The following is a 21,889-nucleotide window of genomic DNA, read 5'->3' as shown; positions in this document are numbered from 1 at the left end:
AACCAGAAAACAGAATGATGTCATCCTGCATACCTATGTAGTGCCTGTATATGGCCCGTGAAAATCGAGCGCAACCGTTTAACCATAAGTTTGCCCCCCATACAGGTTCATGATGGACCGTGCCGGTGTTGGTTACCCAAGGATTTTACGCATCATGATCCTTCCGCTGGGTGTTTCGCTTCTGGTCGCTTCTTTCGTCCTCTTTCCCATGTGGGACGCCGTCAGCCGTTCGAAGACGCTGCAGCTGATGACGGGGCTGCACGGCAGCGTCTATTGGGCAGCTAATCTCATGTTCGACCTCATTGCGTACAGCATCACCGGCTTTCTTCTCATCTCGCTCTACTTCTGGTACTACTACCTGGCTCCAGAGACGAAATGTACGTCACGCCGAAGGTCCTGTTGGAAAACGTGTCTGTTAAGTGCGTAGGGATGACTAGGTATTCTTCCTCATCCATGTAGCGCATTCGTGCGCAGCAGTGTTGAAGCACAACTGGGGAGTACAACATCTTGGCCCAATATTAGCTGTTCCAGTATTGTCCCAATATTGGTCGGGTATTGCCGATATGCAGCCAATATCGGACTAAAAATGTTGTGCCGCCCTGGAATGAGCTTGTTGCACAGCTAGCACATCTTGGCACAATATTAGCAGTTCTAATATTTACCCAATATTGGTCCGGTATTGCCGATATATACAGCCAATATTGGAACAAAATGCTGTGCTGCGCCGGAATGTGCTTGTTGCACAGCACAACATCTTGGCACAATATTACCTGTTCCAATGTTAGTCGGGTATTGCCGATATACAGCCAATACTGGACCAAAATGCTGTGCTGCCCTGGAACGTGCTTGTTGCACAGCACATCTTGGCACAACATTAGCTGTTCCAATATTGACCCAATATAGGTGAGTATTGCCGATGTACAACTAATACACGGCGCAGCATGGGATGGGAGTATACAAGTGTACACTCTTAAAAATGAACTTCACCGCATAGCACGCTCTTAGCCAACCGTCATGTCGATTGATATAGTTATCTGCCCTGATTTGTTGAAACCGGGAGGCGTACGCCTTTTTTATGACACTTATGCTGTTCATAATTGTCACAAAAAAGGCGTACGCCTCCCGTTTTCAACAAATCAGGTCAGATAACGATATCATTCGAGATGATGGTTGGCTAGGAACGTGCTATGAGGTGAAGTTCATTTTTAAGAGTGTAGCTGCATGGAATTACAGCGCACTTTGTTCCTACACTCTTAGAAATGAACTTCACCACATAGCACGCTCCTAGCCAACCATCATCCCGAATGACAACGTTCTCGCCCCTGATTTGCTGAAAACGGGAGGAGGAGCCTATTTTGTGGCCATTATGCACGGCACAAAATAGGCTCCTCCTCCCGTTTTCAACAAATCAGGGGCGAGAACGTTGTCATTCGGGATATTGGTTGGCTAGGAGCGTGCTATGTGGTGAAGTTCATTTTTAAGAGTGTACACACGCTTAAGACGCACACGACACGACACACACGATCCTAGCCGACCATCACGAATGACATCAATCTGTCCCGTGATTTGTTGAAAACGGGAGGCGTACACCTTTTTCTGCGCTTTCCGCAGTTCGGGAGTGATAACTGTAGCATCCTGTGCAATGTGTTGTTGCTTTAACAAAAAGCTGTGCTTTAACAGTGCACATAACATTGAAGGCCAACCACTGCGAAGAATGATACCTTTATCATTCCGTATTTGTCGAAAGCTTTAGGCAAACGCAGGGTCGACAGCGTAAGTCGATGGGAGTATATAGAGGAGCAATTACGACTTTTACTCCCCTAGACTACAATTCCTTCCCATTTTAGTCCCCTAACGCTGAAATTTTATGGTCACCAGCGCGCTTGCTGCTTAGCAAATATTTCGGAATACTCAATCACACGGACGCACACTCAACTTCACCACATAACATGATGAAGGCCAACTATTGGATGATACCGTTATGAACTTCACCGCGTAGCACGCTCCTAGCCAACTAGCATCTCGAATGATATCGTTATCTGTCCTGATTCGTTGAAAACGGGAGGCGCACGGCTATTTTTGTTACTTATGCCGTTCATAATTGTCACAAAAAAGGCGTACGCCTCCCGGTTTCAATAAATCAGGGCAGATAACGATATCATTCGAGATGATGGTTGGCTACGAGCGTGCTACGCGGTGAAGATTTCTAAGAGCGTACTTGTGAAAAGTGCGCGCCGTATACGCCCTTTTGTAACAACTAACACAGCTGCACAAGTGTCACAAAAAGATGTACGCCTCCCGTTCTCATTAAATCCGGGGAGAGAACGATGTCCTTCGGGACGATGGATGGCAAGGAACGTACTAGTTCTGTCTTTAGAGTGGAACTATAAAATGGAAATAGAATCTCTTCGGTTCTTCTGTTTCCTTCAGTGTACATGCTGTTAACAGTCGTCGCCTTTGCGGGCGTGGCCATTAATCTCGGTTACCTGGTGACGTTTCTCGTCAAGATTCCTACTATGGCTTATGCTATCGTCGTCGTGTTCTTCTTCTTCGGAGGTAAGTTCATTTACCATATATGATTCATGGGTATTAAAGGAACAGTGAAACAACAAGAATTTTATTTTGTGATTATGATTAAACTAATCAATGAAACGGCGTTTAGGATTGCCTAGATGCTATCTTGTCATGGCGGAATTAAGTAAGTCCTCAAAAAGGAAGCATGAACGCTGCGTTCTGACTTCCCGGCCCGGTTTTTCTGGCGTGACGTAATCAGGTCCGCGTGTCGCAACATCAGCGTAACACGCTCCCAACCAATCATCATTCCGACTGACTCCCTACACTCCCCTGATGCGTTGAAAATGGAAGGTGTACGCCCTTTTGTGACACCCACGGAGTTAATGGTTGGTCCTCAGCGTGTTATGTGGTGAAGCTCTGTTTTAAGAGTGTGGGGCGCATTCCATTACGTTTGTCAGTGAAAATTCTTTCTCCACATCATTCCTTTTTGAGTAATGCTATTTTGATTAGCTATAATAACATAATATAATAAAAGTAATAATGAAATCACTAAACCAATGAGAAAAAAAGGGGAGCCGCCGATATTTCGAACGGAGGCTGTCCTTCGTACAAAGCACTTAAGTGCAAAATATTGTCCTCGCAGATGCTGCGAAAGATGCTGTTACCTTGACACCAACGTAAAAGGAACGAGATTAATCGGTTGCGTCGTTCGTGACGCGAAACCGTCGAAAGAAACCGAAATTTACGCTTTCCCTGTCCTTCTCAAGAAGGCCGACAATGCGGATCGGGCTCTCATTGGTCTCCTCAAATAGTATTTGTCCAATCATCGCGGGAGTTCGTTTGAGGAGACCAATACGAGGCCTCTCCGCATTATCACGCTTCTTGAGAAGGAGAGGGAATCAAGCGGTCTATTTCACTCGTAAATCACGAACGCCGCAACCGATGAATTCCGTTCCTTCTATGTTAGTGTCAAGGTAACAGCATCTTTCATTTCTGTAAGGATAAATTCTTGCACCCAACTTGCCCGTTAAAGCCCCTTTTAAGACATGGCGCTCGTTGATACACCAGTGTCCTTCCGTGCTTCCGTTTCGCAGGTATGATGACAATCTTTCCTTATCTGCTGTTCCTGCACGACTGGTTGCAATCTGGGGATCCCCCTCTGTGGGTGCGACTGCCTATGGTGCTGTTGCCCTCTTTCTCCTTTCCCTGGGCCTTCATTAAGCTCCTGCAGATCGACAAAGAGAATCAACACTGCGCCAAGTATGCCCAGCTGAGGCAGCGGGATGTCATGTACCTCGAAGTCATATGCAGTGATCCATACATGAAATCGAGTACGTCCCTGGCACTGCGTCATTGCTGCAATGGTGAGTTCAGGAGGCGTGGTCATCGTGTTACGCTGTTGAAACAGCGCTTCACCACATAGCACGCTCCTAACCAACCACCGTTCCGAATGACATCATCCTCAACCTTAACCTCCTCAACCATAACCTTATCATACCTCAAGGGGTAGCAGCTATAGTTACCTTCCCTCATCAGGGATAGCCAGTGCTGTTGTACCGCGACGCGACCGAGTCGCCTCGTTCCCCTACACTCTTAGAAATGAACTTCACCGCATAGCACGCTCCTAGCCAACCGTTATCTCGAATGATATCGTTATCTGCCCCGATTTGTTGAAAACAGGAGGCGTACGCCTTTTTGTGACAATTATGAACAGCATAAGTGTCACAAAAAAGGCGTACGCCTCCCGTTTCCAACAATTCAGGGCAGGTAGCGATATCATTCGAGATGATGGTTGGTTAGGAGCATGCTATGCGGTGAAGTTCATTTTTAAGAGTGTAGTGCTAGCATGCAAGGTCTGCTGCAGCACTGCAGCAGAAAAACGAGTAATTTTAACTTCTTTTGGAGACTAAATGCATTGCCACAAAAATAGTCCCTTTCAGGAGTAAAAGCATGAGAGTAAATGTCAGAGTCGAGACTGCATTTCGCGCTCTGTGCTAAGAATCCCAGGTACATAATTCGTGTGCATGCATGAAAATACTGATATACATAGGGGCTGGCAAAGAAAGAAGGGCGCACTGTTTCTTATTATGTGTGGGTGAGAAATTGGCTGTTGCCTTATGCCAAATTGACCAAGAACATATATTTACGTAAACTGTTGCGTTTGCGAAGTTCAGTGACAATTTGCAGTCCTGGGAGTAAATGTCGGGGTTAAGGAACTAAAATGGGGAGTAATCTCAGTCTAGGGGACTAGAAGCTGCAATTACCCCCCCCCCCTCGTTTTATTCCTTGTTTTTTTTTTTTTTAGAGTGTGCAGCAGACACAAGAACGTCTGCTGTTGACTGTCGAAGGGGGAGAAAGTAAGACAAAATCTTTGTTGAGGAATAAGTACCCAAGTATCGCAAGACACGTCATACCTGTGTCAGCAACGTGTTCCGTACCAACCGCTATGTTTCGTTCATTTTGCAGAGTTCTACCTGGCCAACAACGGCACCGACCTCACGCCCCTGGATGCGTTCAATTTTTCGGAAAGCGGCATTGCTCTGGAAATTTTGGCAATGTTTCTGGAAGGCTTCGTTCTGTTTGCCGCTGTCTGCTGGATGGACTTTGTGACGCCCTGGAAGTGTGTCCTGTCGACGAAACCACCTCAGGGTGACGCTGAAATTGAAGTCATGAAGGAAGGAGACGTCGTCAACGGTCTTTGCGATCAAATGAACTTCAAGGTGGTCGCACAACGGATATTACGTTTATACTAACATGTCGTTGTTTCCGCTTCCGGTTTGGTGCCAAAAGGACATCCGGCTTCACAGGAAACAAGCTCTGCGCCAACCACTGTGCCCGATTGATAGATCTGATTTGAGGAGAGAGACAGTCGTATACGCCCTTTCGTCGCAATTCAAATTGCCACAAAAAGGTGTACGCCTCCAGTTTTCATCAAATCAGGAAAGCGAAGGATATAATTCTGCATGGTGGCTGGTTCCGAGCGTCCTTAGTCGCGGAAGGACCGGAAGTCTTCATGGCACCGGAAGTCGTGGCGGGGCGTGTTTATGTTTACCCGAAAACGTCATGTAGGCACTCTAAAAAAATGGAGCTTCACCGCACAGCACCCTCTGCGCCAACAATTGCCGCGAATGACAGGGTTATCGCATCTGATTCGAAGAGAGTGGGGGTGTACACCTTTTTGTGCCAGTTTTGAAGGCGTACGCCCACCTCTCTCCTCGAATCAGAAGCGATCATTCGTGGCAATGGTTGGCGTAGAGCGTGCTATGCGGTGAAGTTCAGTTTTTAGAGTGTACTACATGAAAGCTTGTGAATATTAAAGGCTTCGCCGTTGGGATTTCCTGCATATGATTATCTCACCCTGGAAACAGAACTTCACCACATAGCGCACCGAAGGTCAACCATAGCACAAGATTGATACCGTTATCACTCCTGATTAGTTTAAAGCGCGGGGCGTACGCCTTTTTGGGACAATTAACATAACTGCAAAGTGTCACAGAAAGGCGTGCGAATCCCATTAATGCACTATAATCTTTCAACCAATCCAATTCGTCCTGCACTCTTCAAACAAGAACTCCACCGCATAGTACGCTCTTAGCCAAACACCATCCCGTATGACACCATTCTGCCCCCTGATTGGTTAAAACGGGAGGCGTAAGCCTTTTTGTGACACTCTTACCAAATCGCGTGTGATACAGGCACCGTTCTGTGCAATGGTTGACCTTCACCGTGCTATGTGGCGAAGTATGGCGTTGTATATTACGGTAAACCTGACGGCATGGTGGTGTCCAGCTCAGCACATTTACCCTTTTTCATTTGTTTTAGGGTTACAACATTGTCGTCCGTGACGTGCACAAGTCGTATGGTCAAATTCAGGCGCTAAGTCGCTTTACGTGCGCCATCAAAACGAATGAGATCTTTGGCATCCTCGGGAAAGATGGCGCTGGCAAGACGACCACGTGTCAAATCCTAACTGGCTGCGAGCAACCGATGAAGGGAGATGCTTACACGAACAACATTACCCTCTGCCATAATCCGGGCCAGGTGAGCTGATTGATTCCGCGCTACTTTTCCCTCAGCGAAGTTGTACCTTTAAAGGGGCACTAAGGTACCACAATTTCTCCTCATGGAATAAAAGATGTCGTTACCTTGACGATAGCACAAAAGGAACGGGATTCATCCGTCGCGTCGTTCGCGATTTGTGCGAAAACGAGTCCGTAATCCGCTTCCTCTCCAGCTCCTCTCTACTTTTCCTTCTCCTTTCGCGGTAGAGGGGAGCGGCTTGTCATTGGTTTCCTCAAACGGGCGCCCTCAAATCGTTTGAGGTGACCAATGGACCAGTCTCGTACCGTTCCAGACAATGCACCAGCTCACGTGGCCTAGTGGCTATACGGAGATGGCATTCCACGCAGGGACTGGGAAGTGACCCGTGTTCGAACCTGGGCGTTGGCTGGTTCTGCCTGGGTTTTCCCTCACACGCTTTCCCTGTTCCCTGTGAAGTCTGCCCAAGACGCACGATACCCCCCCCCCCCCCGCGGTAGTAGTGACGTTGCCCGCCTGAGCGTGCATGGCCGACTATGGCAAGCAATTCCACCATCACTACTACCACCGGACAAGGCAATACAATTAATTGAATTGAAATTACATTCTCACTACGCACTTGTGTTGTCTGAATAACGTCTGTTGCAGTATTGTGAGACTCTTGAGAGAACCGTTTATTCTCTCTCGTTCTCGAAGCCAAGAATGCTCTCTTCCTCCTCTTCTCTGCTGTCCTCTTCGTCCTCACCATTACAAGTATCAACGAGCTTGTCAAGAGAACGGGTCTTCGAGAGGCGTTTCTCAAAGGCGCTGCTTAAGACAAAAGCTAGGGACGTTTCGGCACAGAAAAAAATGCAAATCGATTTGTTCGCTCAAGCTTTCATTTTCGAAATCAACAAAAACGATTCTCCAAAGGAAGCGGCTTTGATCTCCCGCGCGTGTCTCTGTGCCAGCACGCCGAACCATAGTGTCATGATGCTGACGTCATCTATGACGTGCAATTCGCGTTATGCTTGGCAAAGTTTTTTTTTAAATATATTTATTTATTCGCATTGAGCATAATACAATGTGGGTCGGCGCTGTGCAAAAAGCTGCATATGCAAGCTTGACACGGCACAGGGCCCCCTTGTGGACAGTGACAGTCGTAAATATATAGAAAAATGGCTCTTAAGTACATAATAGACATCTTCCTGTTTGTAAACAAATGACGTCATAGTGTGTGGGATTTGCTCCTGGAAGTAGCCTTCCCCACCGGGTTGTGGTCTAAATAACCGGTACGTTCCCTATCGCCAATCAAGAATGACTCCGACACCAGACTGGAATGCAACTTACATCATTTATTGGTCTCGGACAGGTCTTCCTCCTGCGCTGCTCCGGTCCCGAATGTCCCCTTTTCCCCGTCGCTCCCTCCCGTCTCACCTCCCACTGACCTCAATCCGCGCGACAGAACGGCACGTGCGGCGATCTTGGTCAGTGGAAGAAAACCTGCCCGGAGGGCAGCTGAGGAGGTTGGGGGGCCTCAGACAAAGGGCCGCCCCCTCCTCGCGACCGCGTCACCACACTCCCCCCCACCTAAGGCCTCGACGCGGGGGGTTCCCCCAAAAAGTCCATGAGCTCCTGCTCAAATCCGGGGGGGTCCTGGGCCTTGGAGACGGGGGGCACCGGGCTGCTGGCGGCGGCAGAGAGGGGAGGGCGGTCCACTGGGCACAGGAGCCCCGGCCGAAACGCCTGTAGCACCCGCACTGCAGCTGCGATGGCGTCCTCCGGGTTCGGCGGGGGGGCAGCTGGGGGGGCCGGCTCCGCTGACGGTGCCGCCCTGGAAGCCTCGGCGGCGCGGTGTCGCTCGCCCTGAACGTGGGTGGCCAGGTGGACGACGAGGCCGCCACACGATCGGCACAGGCGGTCTGCCTCCTCCTCGGTGTAGGTTGCTGGAGGCTCCGAGGGGTGCCTGTCCGACAGGAGGCGGCCGCGGAAGGTGGCAGCCACGGACCCAGGGTCGGCCCCGCGCAGTGGTCTCGGCTGCTCGCGCCACCGTCGCGACGAGACGAAACAAGCCGTCTCGTCCCCGACGAGGGCTGTCCAGGTGGCGACGGAGTGCCGCGTCGGGGTGGCCTGGGCAACAGGTCTAGCCACGCTCCTTCCGGGGGGCGCTCCCACACGCTTGCCCTTCGGCTTCGAGTGGCCGCCGTCTTGCTTTGAGGGACCAGAGGTCTTCTTAGGTGCCCTGGGAAGAGAAGGAAGTGCGGGAACACGAAATGTTATCGCGTGCGCAAACTGTGCGCGCGAGAACGCTGCTCCGCAGTCCGTGCCCCGCCGCGGGTAGGACATACCGGCCTACCGCGTTGTCTCAGGTTATAACTACCCAAGTTATCACGAGGGTGAGCCGGAGGGCAAATAGCTATGCCCGTAGCATCATCCTCCTGGTCGCGCTCATGGTAGCGTTTCAAATCGCCGACGTGAACGGGACCAGCCTCCTCGGCCGTGTCCACACGACTGAGACGGTACGACAAGCGGGATAATCGGGAAATCACCCGAAAAGGTCCCTCCCAGCGCTGTGCCAGTGACGCTGTGAAACCTACAGCAGCGTTGCTCAACGGGTGTGTGCGCTTCAAGACCAAATCCCCTACTTCATATGACAGAGGACGGTGCCCCTTATCGTACTGACGCGCTTGTTCCGAGCGGGCGGCGTCCAAGCTCTCTCTTGCGGAATTCACCGCATCCGAGAGCCGACTACGCAGCTCGCTCGCGTACCTCGACAGATTCCGAGCAATCGGCTCCGTGCACTGTCTCAGTCCGTTCTCCAATGGGAAAGCAACCTCCTTCCCAAAGTTAAGGTATGCCGGGGAAAACCCCGTTGACCTGTTTACTGTCGTCCTGGTTGCAAATCCCAACTCAGTAAGACGCACATCCCAATCCTTGTGCCTGTCGGTTAGAGCTACCAACATATGCTTAAGGTTGCGATTCACTCTTTCAGTAATGTTCGCCTGGGGATGATACGGCGTCGTCCTCTTGTGCTGAATACCAAGTGCAGCACAAGAGTCGACAAAGACTCGGCCAGTGAAATAACTGGCGTTATCAGTGATCAACTGTGCCGGAAAACCGAACCGGGAAAAAGTCTCCATCAGCCGGTCCCATATCCGCTCCGACACCAGCTTCCTAAGCGGGAATAACTCCACCCACTTAGAAAAGTGGTCAGTAACCACCAACAGGTACTGATTCCCCCTTGGACTTCTGGGAAATGGACCCATTACGTCACACGCTACTATGTGCCAGGGGTAGCTACTGACTACTGGCTGCATGAACCCTGGGGGTTTACCACCCCTTGGTTTTGCTTTCTGGCACACGGGGCAGCTTCGGGTAAAGCGCATAACATCCTGCCTCATCCCCGGCCAGGTCGCGACGCGGCATAACTTATGAAAAGTCTTGCTGCCACTGCCGTGACCCGCAAGGGCTGAGTCATGGAAATAACGCATAAACACCCTTCGCAATTTCCTGGGAACTACGACCTTGAAAGGGAAAACACTCTCGTCCTCCTCGTCTAACCCGGGCACATATCGCAGCAAAAGCCCGTCCTCACTCAAGAGATATGAGTCGAGGCACCCGTCGTCATCCCTGCCAGCGTTACCGGTGTCAGCTGCGCTATTATCCGCCAGCTTTTCCGACACCCGCTGACATAAACCGTCCGACTTCTGTGCCTCTAAGAGCTCTTCCCTGCTTACGATCGTGCCACAAGACAAGGAGTTACCTGTCCGATTCAAACCAATCGCGGCCACGAGATCCCCCTCCTCGGTCTGCCGTTCCACGCCTTCCGGGAGATTAGCGTAATCGCACGCGCACCCAATCTCCCCTCCTCTCTCTTCCGCTGGGAGAGAGGACCTCCCGCGTCTAGCGGCTCTAACCAGGTCCAAGTCACCCACACAACCGGTCGATGACCTGCCCTGACCCTGAGATTCCTGCCGTAATTCACAGCTGTAACCCAGTGGCGCACGGGACAAAGCGTCTGCCACTTTGTTCGCGTTTCCTTTCAGGTATTCTACATGGTAGGAATAGCCCTGCAGTGCTAACGCCCAGCGTGCTAATCTGCCTGACGGTTTCTTCAACCGCTGCAGCCAAGAGAGTGCTTGGTGGTCGGTCTGAATGGTAAAAGTTGTCCCATCCAAATACATGTCGAACTTTTTCAAGCCAAACATTACCGCCAAGCACTCCTTCTCCGTAACGGAATAGTTCATCTCCGCCGGCGACAGTGTGCGACTAGCGAACCCGACCGGGCATAGACCACCGTCGTGTTCCTGTAGCAACACTGCACCAAGCCCGTAATCGCTTGCATCAGTTTGCATAACGAACGGCTTGTTAAGATCTGGCAACCACAATTTAGCTGTATCCGCTATAGCTTGTGATAAGGAGCGAAACGCCTCCTCCTGCCTAGGCCCCCAAGCCCACTGGGAATTCTTCCGCAGTAGCTCGTACAGTGGTTTTGCTAAGGACGCGCAATGCGGGATGAACTGGCGATAGAAGCCAACCATTCCTAGGAACCTCTGAAGGCTCTTGACGTCATGCGGACGAGGATACTCGAGTATGGCCCTCAATTTATCCTCATTCGGACTTAGCGTACCAAGATCAACTACAAAACCAAGGAGATCCACCTTGGGGGATGCAAGCTGAACTTTGCCGGGATTAATGGTCAACCCCGCGTCCCTCATCCGACTTAGCACATTGCCCAAGTGAACGAGATGCTCATCGAACGACTTAGAAAATACCACTACGTCGTCCATGTAAGCCATGGCATAATTGAACTTCGCGTCATCCAGCACGACGTCCATTAGCCTCTGGAAACTAGCGGGCGAGTTGGACAATCCAAAAGGGAGTCTCGTAAATTCAAACAAGCCTCTGTGACACGTGAATGCCGTCTTTTGGATATCCTCCTCCCCTACAGGAATCTGCAGAAAGCCCCTGCTACAGTCCAAAATCGTGAACACGCTGGCATTCCCCAACGCGTACATGATCGACTCGATGGACGGAAAAGGATAAGCATCTCTGACCGTCACGGCATTTAACTGGCGATAATCCACACACAGCCTTGCCGTCCCATCTTTTTTAGGTGCCAGCACCACCGGGAAAGCCCAGGGGCTCTGCGACCGCCTAACCGCGCCTGTCGCAATCATCTCATCCAGCGCCGCGTCAAGGAGATCCCTCTTACGCGCGCTGAGGGGCCTGGGGTTACACCGCCAGGGCCTCGCAGTACCAGTATCAATCCGATGTTCTAGAACATCGGTTGTTCCTGGGTGCTCCGTAAACATTTCGGAAAAGGGTAGTAAAGCGTCCAAAAGCCTGGCGCGCTCAACTCCTCTGCCCCCGAAAGACGCTACCACCCGCTCGATATCCTGTGGTATTCTCCCCACAGTTTGCACAAGCTTAGTTTCTGACGAGTGGGTATCCACACGACTGGTTAAACGGCCAGTCGGTGAAGGAGAGGCGAAAGGAATCAGTGGGCTTAGCGGTCCCCCACACCGATATCCGTTTGCCTTTAAATCGAGAATCAATCCCTCTCGGACAATGAAATCTCGTCCCAAAATAACTGGGATTGACAGCCCTGACAGGTAAATGAACCGTTGTCTGCACCGTCCCCCGTTAAAGCGCATTGTAAGTCTCACTGCGCCTGTAGCACTGGACATTCCCGATGCTAACCGCAATGGGATATCAACCTTCCTGACGCGGACATTTCGTTCACGACAGTGCGCGTACACGGCGTCTCCGATTAGCGAGAGCGTGGCACCGGTATCCACCAGGCCAATGTACTCTTTCCCAGCTATTGTTACGCCTATGTACGGACCGAACACAGGAGCAGACTCCTGAACTCTACAAGCTATTGGGGCGAAAACTGATCCATCCTCGGCAAAAGACTGCGGCGAGGTATGAAACACACGCCCCGAGCTCTCTCTGACTGCCGACGACGGATTAGGGCTAACCCCAACTGCCGCCGCCGGCGTTACTAGTTTCCCTGCGCCGAGCGGAAATTTCCCCGACGCACAGGACAGTCACGCTTGTAATGCCCTGGTTGATTACAGCCATAGCATCTGGGCTGCGCCCGCCCGCGGTCCGCCTGTGGCATTCTGCTACTGGGGTCCCTCTCTACCTGGTTCTGCCTATCCTGAACCCTCCGAGCAGTGGATGTTCCACTCCTCGGACCGCCGCGTGAGTTTTCGCCAAACCCCGCACGGCGCCTCTGTTCAAAGGAGAAAGGATCCAGGGAGCGCGGCGGGACGATGACGTCCGACCGGCTTCCCGCGTCCGCAACCAAGGACGTCGCTTCCCTTCCCCGTGGAACGGAGTCCTTCACACCCGCCCAAGCGCAACCCGGCTCAACTGATAGTTCCGGGCGCGGTGGAGGTTGGTACCGCAATTCAGACAATAGATCAGCCTGAATCACACGAGCCTCTCGTGCAAGCGCATCAAGATTCTCGAAATTTCGCCCCCGTAGATACGGACGGAAGCTAGGATGGCTCTGCCGTATAACACGCGAAACCTTATCCTGATCTGTGGCCGTCGGGTCGGCCCTATCGTAGAGCTCCTGAATTGCGCGCACAAATTCAATGAGACTCTCGTCGGCGTGCTGTGTGCGAAAAGCTAACTCTTCGCGCACACGCATTGCGTAGTCGGGTGGCAAAAATTCCTCCCTAAAACGCTGCCGGAAGTCCGCCATCGAGGTGAAAGGCTTCTGCAGCCTTCGCCATCGAGCGGCGTCCCCCACTAGAGCTACTGGCAAGACCTGCCCTAGCACTACCTCGTCGGACGCTCTAGATGCAACCTGATAGGTCTCCATCTCCAATAGGAAGTCGGCTACCGACTTTCTATCAGAGTACCCCGAGTACGTCGGAATTGTCATACTCGGGTGGAGCCGTGGGGGAAAAGTAGAATGCGGGCTAGTCTGCGCCGCATTCAACTGCTGGGTCAATGAAGCGACAATATTTGTCACTTGCAGCAATAAGCTAGCGGTATCAACCGCTTGTGGAGTGGGGAGAGGTGGAAGCACACCAGCCCCCGTGTTGGTTCCGGCATCGCCGTTGCCGCCACGTGCTCCTGCCTCGCCGGGGTTAATAGTGTCCCCGTTTGTTGCTGACCCGGACTGATTTTCCATGGAACGCGTATGCACTACCATGCCACGAGGCGCCTAACACCCGTGTTCCCCCAAAATCCTAACAGGGCCCCAAAATGTAGAGCGCTCAGAACCACTCTCAATTGACGACAAAGGAACGTAGGCCTACGTTGGGCGCCAGATGTGGGATTTGCTCCTGGAAGTAGCCTTCCCCACCGGGTTGTGGTCTAAATAACCGGTACGTTCCCTATCGCCAATCAAGAATGACTCCGACACCAGACTGGAATGCAACTTACATCATTTATTGGTCTCGGACAGGTCTTCCTCCTGCGCTGCTCCGGTCCCGAATGTCCCCTTTTCCCCGTCGCTCCCTCCCGTCTCACCTCCCACTGACCTCAATCCGCGCGACAGAACGGCACGTGCGGCGATCTTGGTCAGTGGAAGAAAACCTGCCCGGAGGGCAGCTGAGGAGGTTGGGGGGCCTCAGACAAAGGGCCGCCCCCTCCTCGCGACCGCGTCACCACAAGTGTTCGACAGCGCCACCAGGAGTTGAGCTATGCTCGAAGCTAATTGGCGAACAAGGTCGCGTCCGAAAACCACGGTCTTGCGGCGATTACGATGATCCCTGAAAGGGACGCGACCTTTGGTCCTACTTTTCTTTCAATAGGAGACCGTTTACAGCAGAGTTATATGGGCGCCGCCATCTTAGCGCACGTGACCGTGCGCGCCACTGCTTGCCTTCTCTTTCGGCTGCCTGTTGGCACGGCGTACGTAGTACGGCGGTCCAACCCAGAAACACTTTCCCCGATTTCAAACTTTGTGCAATAAATTCCTGTTGGATGGCTGGTCGAAGCTTCAACAGTCAGGTGTGTGCGCTTTTTTATATGATGTAAGTTTCCTTTGCTTGATTTAGAGTGATATTTCTGCCCTCGTGCGTCCCACATGATCTATGCTCGAGCTACTACACATTTCGGCGTATTTTTCTTCTTCTTTTGTTGCGCATACGTTACGTTGTGGATAAGTTCATAATGTAATATCGTAAGATTGTTATTTCTTGCTTTTTATCGCAAGTGTTGTGGTACAGCTACGTGACGAAGATATGCATGTAAGGCCTGTTATGTTTTCGTTACGAAGTAGCATACTTTTATTGTTGATTTCAGATGTATACAACTACATGATCAACGCGCTAGACGGAAAGGCTGCGCTGAACTACAGATGGTTTGCAGAGGGAACGAGGCTGTGTGACAGTGGCCATGTCGGTGTAGTACTGTTCCAGCGAAACGATGACGTATGCATTTTAAAGGCCGACATCAGTTCGACACAAACAGTGAGGAGAACGTATAGTATAGAGACTCGCTTCGGGCCCACATTGGCTGCAACATGCACATGTAAACCGGGTATGCGCAGCAGGTGCACTCATATCTATGCACTGCCCATCAAGGTTGTATAGAGGCGACAAACAAGGGGCTCATGAGTGCTTCGTGCACTGACATGGCATGTACATGGAACCGTTCAACTGCAAGGAACGTGACCCCTGCGACTATGGAGGGAAGTTTATTCTCACAAGCAGCAGCCAACGCCTACAACAGAGTTTGGGGCTCACACAGAAATGCTGCGCCATTTTGAGGGCTGCATTGCTTACCCTCGCTCACTTTCCCGGTTTGAAATCCTTTCTCTGAAGATTCGATACCCATCGTTGTCGGATCACCTTGTTTTTCTATCCTTGTGGGAACCCGTGCATTGCAGAAGGCCTCGAACACGGGCAGTCTTGGTATAGCGACGGCTCGTGAATTTGACAAACTGCTTCGTCCGACACGATCAGATCTCTGTCACAGTTTCTACACTCAATCACGGAACAAAGTCTTCCCAATGCTTTTCGATATTTTGCCCAGAACTGCAGCACACCGACAAAAAAGATCGGAAGCGCTCACATAGTCAAAGGCACACAGGCACTTGCAGAAGGCACGCAATGGCGGAGCTACTGTGGCGCCATCTATTATCGCCTGAAGCAACTGGCTGCTGTAAACGGTCTATAGGAGGCAGCGAACAAGTGCCCATTCTTTGAAACCAGCTCTCCCCTTCCGATCTGTTTCGGTTTCAGTTTGTCTGCCAACGTCATGATGACGTTTCTCGGGTAGAGGTTTATTCTCTACATACTACGTACAATCAAATTCTGAGTATAACGCAGGGACACCAATGGGTGAAGCAAAGGAAGTACATACATGGGGAAAACTTATGCATAATATACGTTATTTATTATAAGTTTAGTAACTTATAATAAATAATAACGTATATTATGCATAAGTTTTCCCCATGTATGTGGATTTCTCGTGTGGTATCGCAAGGGACTATGTTGCATCGACTTAACAACGTAGGCGCTTGTACATATATTTTTTGGTCGCCATATTTTGTTCTAGTTCGAGGGACTGCTCAGTCGTCTCTATGACGCACCACGACATTTGATGCTGACGGATGTAGTTTAAGTTGTAGTTTAACCTAGTTCAAGCTGACTGATGTAGTTGACTCAGGTAACCCACTAGTGGCGACACGGATAAATAATCTGGCATATTCGCTTGCGACGTATAGTGGCGACAACGTATCGGGTACTGCATGCAAGAAGGGGGTCTCTTGAATCACCTCACGGGCTACGAGAACCTCACCCTCTTCGCTAGACTTCGAGGCATCCCTGACGGTGCTGTACCCAGGGTGATCAACTGCGTGCTCAGGCTCCTAGGGTTGCAGCCACTGGCTCAAGTGAAGTGTTTGAATTTCAGGTAGGTTACTGCGTTACAGCAATATAGTGCTGAAAGCAAAACTGTGTCAATTACTGTGGCTCCATTGACTCCTATGATGCGCTTCCTAGCATTTTACAGTTTGTTCCTATGCAAAGCACAACGTGTTTGTTGCTTTTTGCTTCGCGAATGCTAGGGTTCTTGAGAATGGTGCATTAATTTACTCCCGCAGTACTGCAAATACTAGTCATAAACTTACCTGCATTTAGTCCCGAAGGTGACTAAGGATTGGTGCACCGCATACTCTCCAAAAGGACAAAAATTACTCCTTTTTGTACGCTTAATGCTCCTTTGGCCAATGGCTAGTTTTGCACACTAACCGTGGATTTAAACGGCGCATAAGATAAGATGTGTGAAGTGGTACAGATTTCTGGAATGCAGCTAAGGCGTCAGACCATGCATTTGAGCTGGTACATCAAGGGGACAAGCGAGAGTGTTGACGAATACGTTGCCACGTTTAATCAACTTCACTTCTAGGAGTTACGTTTTTGGCCAGCACGCAGAAAACTGCAGCGCCTTCAAGGACGGGAACACCGATCAAGTATCGCGTTGAGAGTAGCTATAGGCCAAATGTTAACCCCGACAAATACATCATCACTTCCGTTTTCCCTCAAGTGCCAGGTGCAAGCGAGGCCTGCAATTCAGGGTTACTCCTGAATGCCATTGTTTTATAGCAGCAACTGCTGGCGGACAGGGCTATATAGGCTTTAACCACGCAGTGCGTTGCGACTAAAACGGTATAGAAAAACAACGCTGCGACAGCAGCTGTGCATTTCCAAGCCTGCTTGTTTCTTCATGATCTGTCGACGTACTCCCAGATCAAACCCATTCTCTAAAGAAGAACAAGGATCACATGGCAGGCGTTGTATGCACCATGATAAAAAACCATGAACAACCTAAGTCAAGTGGGAAGGTCACCGTCCCCGGGAAGAGAAATGGAATGTTTGAAGGGACTGTGGTGGCTACACTCCTAAAAATGAACTTCACCTTATAGCACGCTCCTAGCCAACCACTATCTCGAATGATATCGTTATCTGCCCTGATTTGTTAAAAACGGGAGGCGTACGCCTTTTTGACACTTATGCGGTTCATAATTGTCACAAAAAAGGCTTACGCCTCCCGTTTTAAACAAATCAGAGCAGATAACGATGTCACTCGAGATGATGGTTGGCTAGGAGCGTGCTATGAGGTGAAGTTCATTTTTAAGAGTGTACAGCGACACCGAAAGACCCAGTTTAATTAGCGGTACACGGCGGTTTGTGGATGGTGTCTTCGCGAGAGCATTACCATTGAATTGTAAAAGTTTTAACCCTAGCTTTAACTTCGCTAGCACTACAATAAGACTGCATACACACCAACCGCGAATCAGTGGGCATGTCTTGAGGTTAAACACCAATGCAATCGCAAAAAAAAAAAAAAGTCTCAAGCCTCGTTTCTTTACGACGGCTACAATCTGTGTTGTTGTCCATATACCGCACGATAGCATCACACTTGACACTCGCAATGATACTCGTGCTAACAATGTTTCCGCAGTTCTATAGCAGATTTTTCAAATAGAACAATTCCTCGTATAGAAACACCAATGCGACTTCCTAATACAATGTCGAGTCAACTTCAATGTTTGCAGTGAGGGAAACAAGCGGAAGTTGTCACTCGGTTGTGCCATCATTGGCATGCCGGAGCTGCTGATCCTGGACGACCCATTCCTGGACATAGATCTGGCTGCCCGCAAATCGATTCGCTCTTGTCTGCACGTGCTGACTAAGTCACCTGGCGTCTCCATCATCGTCACATCAGACAGGTAATAAGATACGTACAACTGCGTAACATGTGGGTGCTTCTATGCAGCATGATAGCCTTTTCCCCAGTGATTTCCCCAGAAATTCACTGCTGGGGGGGGGGGGGGGGGGCGAGCTTTCAAGGGGGAGGGGGTATGCTTGGTGAAGGTTCCACTTGCGGAATTTTTCTTAGACACGGAAATAATCGTGACACAATGCTGACATATCTGGACAGCTTTCCTATTTTATTTGTACATGTTATTACGTTAGAACACAGTACATTAGAATACAGATTCATTATGAACGGCATTTCAACATTAAGATGCATAGTCATGCGACCGACAAAGAAAAAAGACTAGCGCCTTGTCTCACGAAGTTCAATGAATACCTAGCAACCAACGGTGAAAACCTTAGACGAACAAAGCAGAATACCTCGCTTGATTGAGTTGGGCGCAAATGGTTCTTGATGATCCACATTGAGTTTGCGTGCTCGCACGCATTTTTGCTCATATATGCGCGCAATATATGCATTGAACAGTCACTTTCAAATGATTTTGGACAAATGCATGGTACGATCATCTGCATGTCTGTGGTCCTACAGCCAAAGTTTGACAGTACAGGATGTAATTCGCTGCGCCGGACTCACTACTAGAACGTGTTGGTGGCCAGCTGGTTGGGGTCACCTCAGAAATTTCAGGGGGGGGGGGGGGGGTTGCAAAAATTCAGGGAGGGTGCACACACCCCCTGGGGGGGGGGGGTGTAGGGAAATCCCTGCTTTCCCCTGTCCTGAGACTAATTGTCGCAGAGACATACTGACTTTTGTGCTTTTCCGCTGCCTTTCAGCTTCAGCGACTGCAGCCTAATCTGTGATCGAATGACTGTGCTAGTCGAAGGCGAAATGAGATGCTTGGGGACGCTGCAACAGCTGGAGAAGAAATACGCGCAGGGTTATTCTATTAGCTTCGGGCTCGGTCTGGAGCATCATCGTAGCACCGTCGCGGACGCCATCATGAAAGCGTTTCCCGGCATACGCTTCCTCGAGTTTTTCAAGGTAACACGCGGTGAAAGGCATATATGCAATCGTGGAATGTTTCACTGTGGTGTGCCCGTTTAGCGAGTACGACCCTACTAGATTAGAACGACCAAGTCATAAGCACCCATTTCTAGCGCCGCATTGGAGGCTAGCGGTGGCGCTACTCATCGGGCTGGTTACTGCTTCCTCAATTTCTACAATACTTTGTACTTCAGGCTTACCTTAGTATTTTTGTACAATCGGTGGAAGTCCCACCACAGAAGCTTGTTTCTCAAGTTGATTATCAGCATCATCCTACGCGTTTTCGTGGAAGCTGTTGCTGTCGTCTGCTACGGTAGTCGTACCTCCGCATCTGCGCGTTCAAAATTCAAATTTCCATTGTCCAATCATGATGTAGATCTCGCGGGTCGATGTGCAGCGCTCCTAGCGGACTGTGCGGACGGGCTCCTCATAAGGGTTGCCGATTATGATATGGTCGCTATAATCTAGTAGGTCGTTTAGCGAGCGCCAGAAATCCAGCCGCCTGACCTCCAACGACTTTTCGAAACGCATGCAGGGCTTCCTCGAGTATCGCCTAGAAGAGAAAATGTTGCTGAGCGACATCTTCCGCCGAATCGACGATCTTCGGAGTCGTTTTCACTTTGAAAAAGTGACCGTCTCTGAAAGCATCTTGGAGCGTGTGTTCCAGCGACAATCGAAGCGGAAACCTCCGGTGCGGACACGAGGTTTGATGTCCCGAAGAGTCAGCCTGTTCCAGTCTAGCCTTGGTTCCAATAGGAGCTCTACGTCAACAACACTTCCGAACATCGCCCTTGACCCCGCCAAAAATAAACCGCCAATGAGCCCGTAATATAACTTGGTGTCCGTGTCATCCGTCTTGCGTAAACAGTGGTAAAAGGCACGTCACGTATAGGGTACGGTGGAGTAATTTTACACCTTTTGGGGACTAAATGCGTTGCAACAAAAAAGTCCCTTTCGGGAGTAAATGCACGGGAGCAAATGAATAAGGTACATAATTCGGGTGCATGCGTGAAAATACTTCGAATCAAACCGTGAACAGTCGAGCGATATATCGCTACATAACAGCAACATATCGAGCGATATAAAATCTTGCGGCATACATAGGGCACACTTTGCGAAGAAAGAAGCTGCGTCTTACTCTGTGGGGGTGGAAAATTGATAAGTTGGCTGAGTAATACAGCCCTATGCCATCAAATTAACCAAGAGTACATATTTACGTAAGACTGTTGCATTCGGAAGGCCATTAAGCGAAGTTCACTGACAACTTTCAGTCCTGGGGAGTAATTGCAGTCTAAGGGACGAAGCTGCAATTACTCCCCATTTTACTCCCCCCCCCCCCCTCCATGTACTGCAACCACTGAAATGCACACTGTTCGAAATTCCCGCGCCGAGAGACGCACGCGCGACGTCAGTGTGGCGACATCGTGACGACACGAGGGAGCTCCCTCCATTTTCCAGTGACTTCAACTGTGAACCAAGTTCATTTACGTGAAGAGGAGGTGGAAGAGTATGGCCACAGCTGCACACGTGACCATCCTTCAACTTCATTGAGCTGTCACGCGAACTGAGGAAAGGATATCATCCTGCCCGTGATTGCGGACCTATACTGTCGGGTCTCACGACGGCAGGCAGGGTACACAGAACTCGGTAAATACGTTGATTACGAGCGCACGGTCTCGCAGGAGAGTTGGCCGGAGTCACTTTCCCTTTTCATGTTTAGTTCTCTGGTATGGCACTGTGGACTACAAAATTATGGCATCTTGTGTCGTCCTGTCCGGCGTTTTGATCGTTGCAATGTTGTGCTGAGGACAAGCTACGGGAAATCCACACCCGCTTGACCAACGCCATGCCGACTAAAGGCCTCACTGCATAATCTAGCCAAGCCGACCCACGAATCACAGCCATGCTTTCATCAGCCACATAGGCAGCCGCTCGTAGCCTCATTCTTTCTGTGTTCGACGTCGTCTGCGTGGATAAGTTGCAGCAGACGACACCGGGACCAGGGTGTCGAACCCAAAGGTTTTTCGTTCCGGATTTCGTTTCGGTTCAAAGAAAACTGTTCGGTTTCGGTTCAGCTCCGGAGTAAAAAACATGGTGTAAGGGTATTGATTACAGCGAAAATAATCCACTTTATTCTTTTCAACAGAGAGAAAGGTTACGAGGCACCACCATCCCGTCCTGCACTCTGCCCCATTGTTGTAATATGAGGTTGAGGTGGTGAGTTTCCTACCAAACACCGATGGATGCCATGTATTGTGCACCTGAGGTCTTGTTACGTACCTTTGAGGGCTAAATGGTTCAATTTTCCATTTGAACCGAAAACATATTTTCGGTTTCCCTCTGCAGCATAAAATTTTCTTTCGGTTTTCGTTCCGTTCCGGTTGGCCCAAAAATAACGTTTCTTTTTTTTTTTTCGTTTTTCGGTTCGGGTTTTTGGTTCGCTCCGGAACCATGATCGGGACCTTGTTTACTTGGTGAAGGAGGTGGAATCGAGCAAAATCGCTTGAAATGTATCACAGCCTGGGAGGTGCTTCTGAAACATTTTGCTGATTTTATGTACATACAGCTTTTGGAAGCAGACGTAGCTCGTAGCATCGTGAAAAGGGGGAGCCACTGTACTTTT

At 50.2% G+C, this 21,889-nt stretch overlaps 2 protein-coding genes across 5 annotated transcripts in view; one reads left to right on the top strand and one right to left on the bottom strand.

Annotated features, from left to right (window-relative positions):
* Positions 1-20,100, top strand: part of LOC135366709 (phospholipid-transporting ATPase ABCA1-like) — a 37,200-nt gene extending 17,100 nt beyond the window's left edge. For all 4 annotated transcript variants that reach the window (XM_064599539.1, XM_064599537.1, XM_064599538.1 and 1 more), the window contains 9 exons: positions 106-377; positions 2,431-2,556; positions 3,609-3,878; positions 4,981-5,234; positions 6,337-6,555; positions 16,229-16,416; positions 18,062-18,235; positions 19,056-19,263; positions 19,802-20,100. In XM_064599539.1, the coding sequence (XP_064455609.1) occupies positions 106-377; positions 2,431-2,556; positions 3,609-3,878; positions 4,981-5,234; positions 6,337-6,555; positions 16,229-16,416; positions 18,062-18,235; positions 19,056-19,263; positions 19,802-20,095 (2,005 nt within the window). In that variant the 3' untranslated portion in view covers positions 20,096-20,100. The remainder of the gene's footprint in view (positions 1-105; positions 378-2,430; positions 2,557-3,608; positions 3,879-4,980; positions 5,235-6,336; positions 6,556-16,228; positions 16,417-18,061; positions 18,236-19,055; positions 19,264-19,801) is intronic.
* LOC135366708 (uncharacterized) lies at positions 11,878-13,564 on the bottom strand. Its single transcript, XM_064599535.1, has one exon. It carries the CDS (start codon positions 13,430-13,432, stop codon positions 12,539-12,541), a length of 894 nt encoding a protein of 297 aa, XP_064455605.1. The 5' UTR covers positions 13,433-13,564; the 3' UTR covers positions 11,878-12,538.
* Positions 20,101-21,889: the final 1,789 nt, after the last annotated feature.

This window comes from Ornithodoros turicata, chromosome 8 (assembly GCF_037126465.1).
Source record: "Ornithodoros turicata isolate Travis chromosome 8, ASM3712646v1, whole genome shotgun sequence".
In the NCBI taxonomy this organism is placed as follows: domain Eukaryota; kingdom Metazoa; phylum Arthropoda; class Arachnida; order Ixodida; family Argasidae; genus Ornithodoros; species Ornithodoros turicata.
This window is presented reverse-complemented; position numbering and strand designations above follow the sequence as displayed.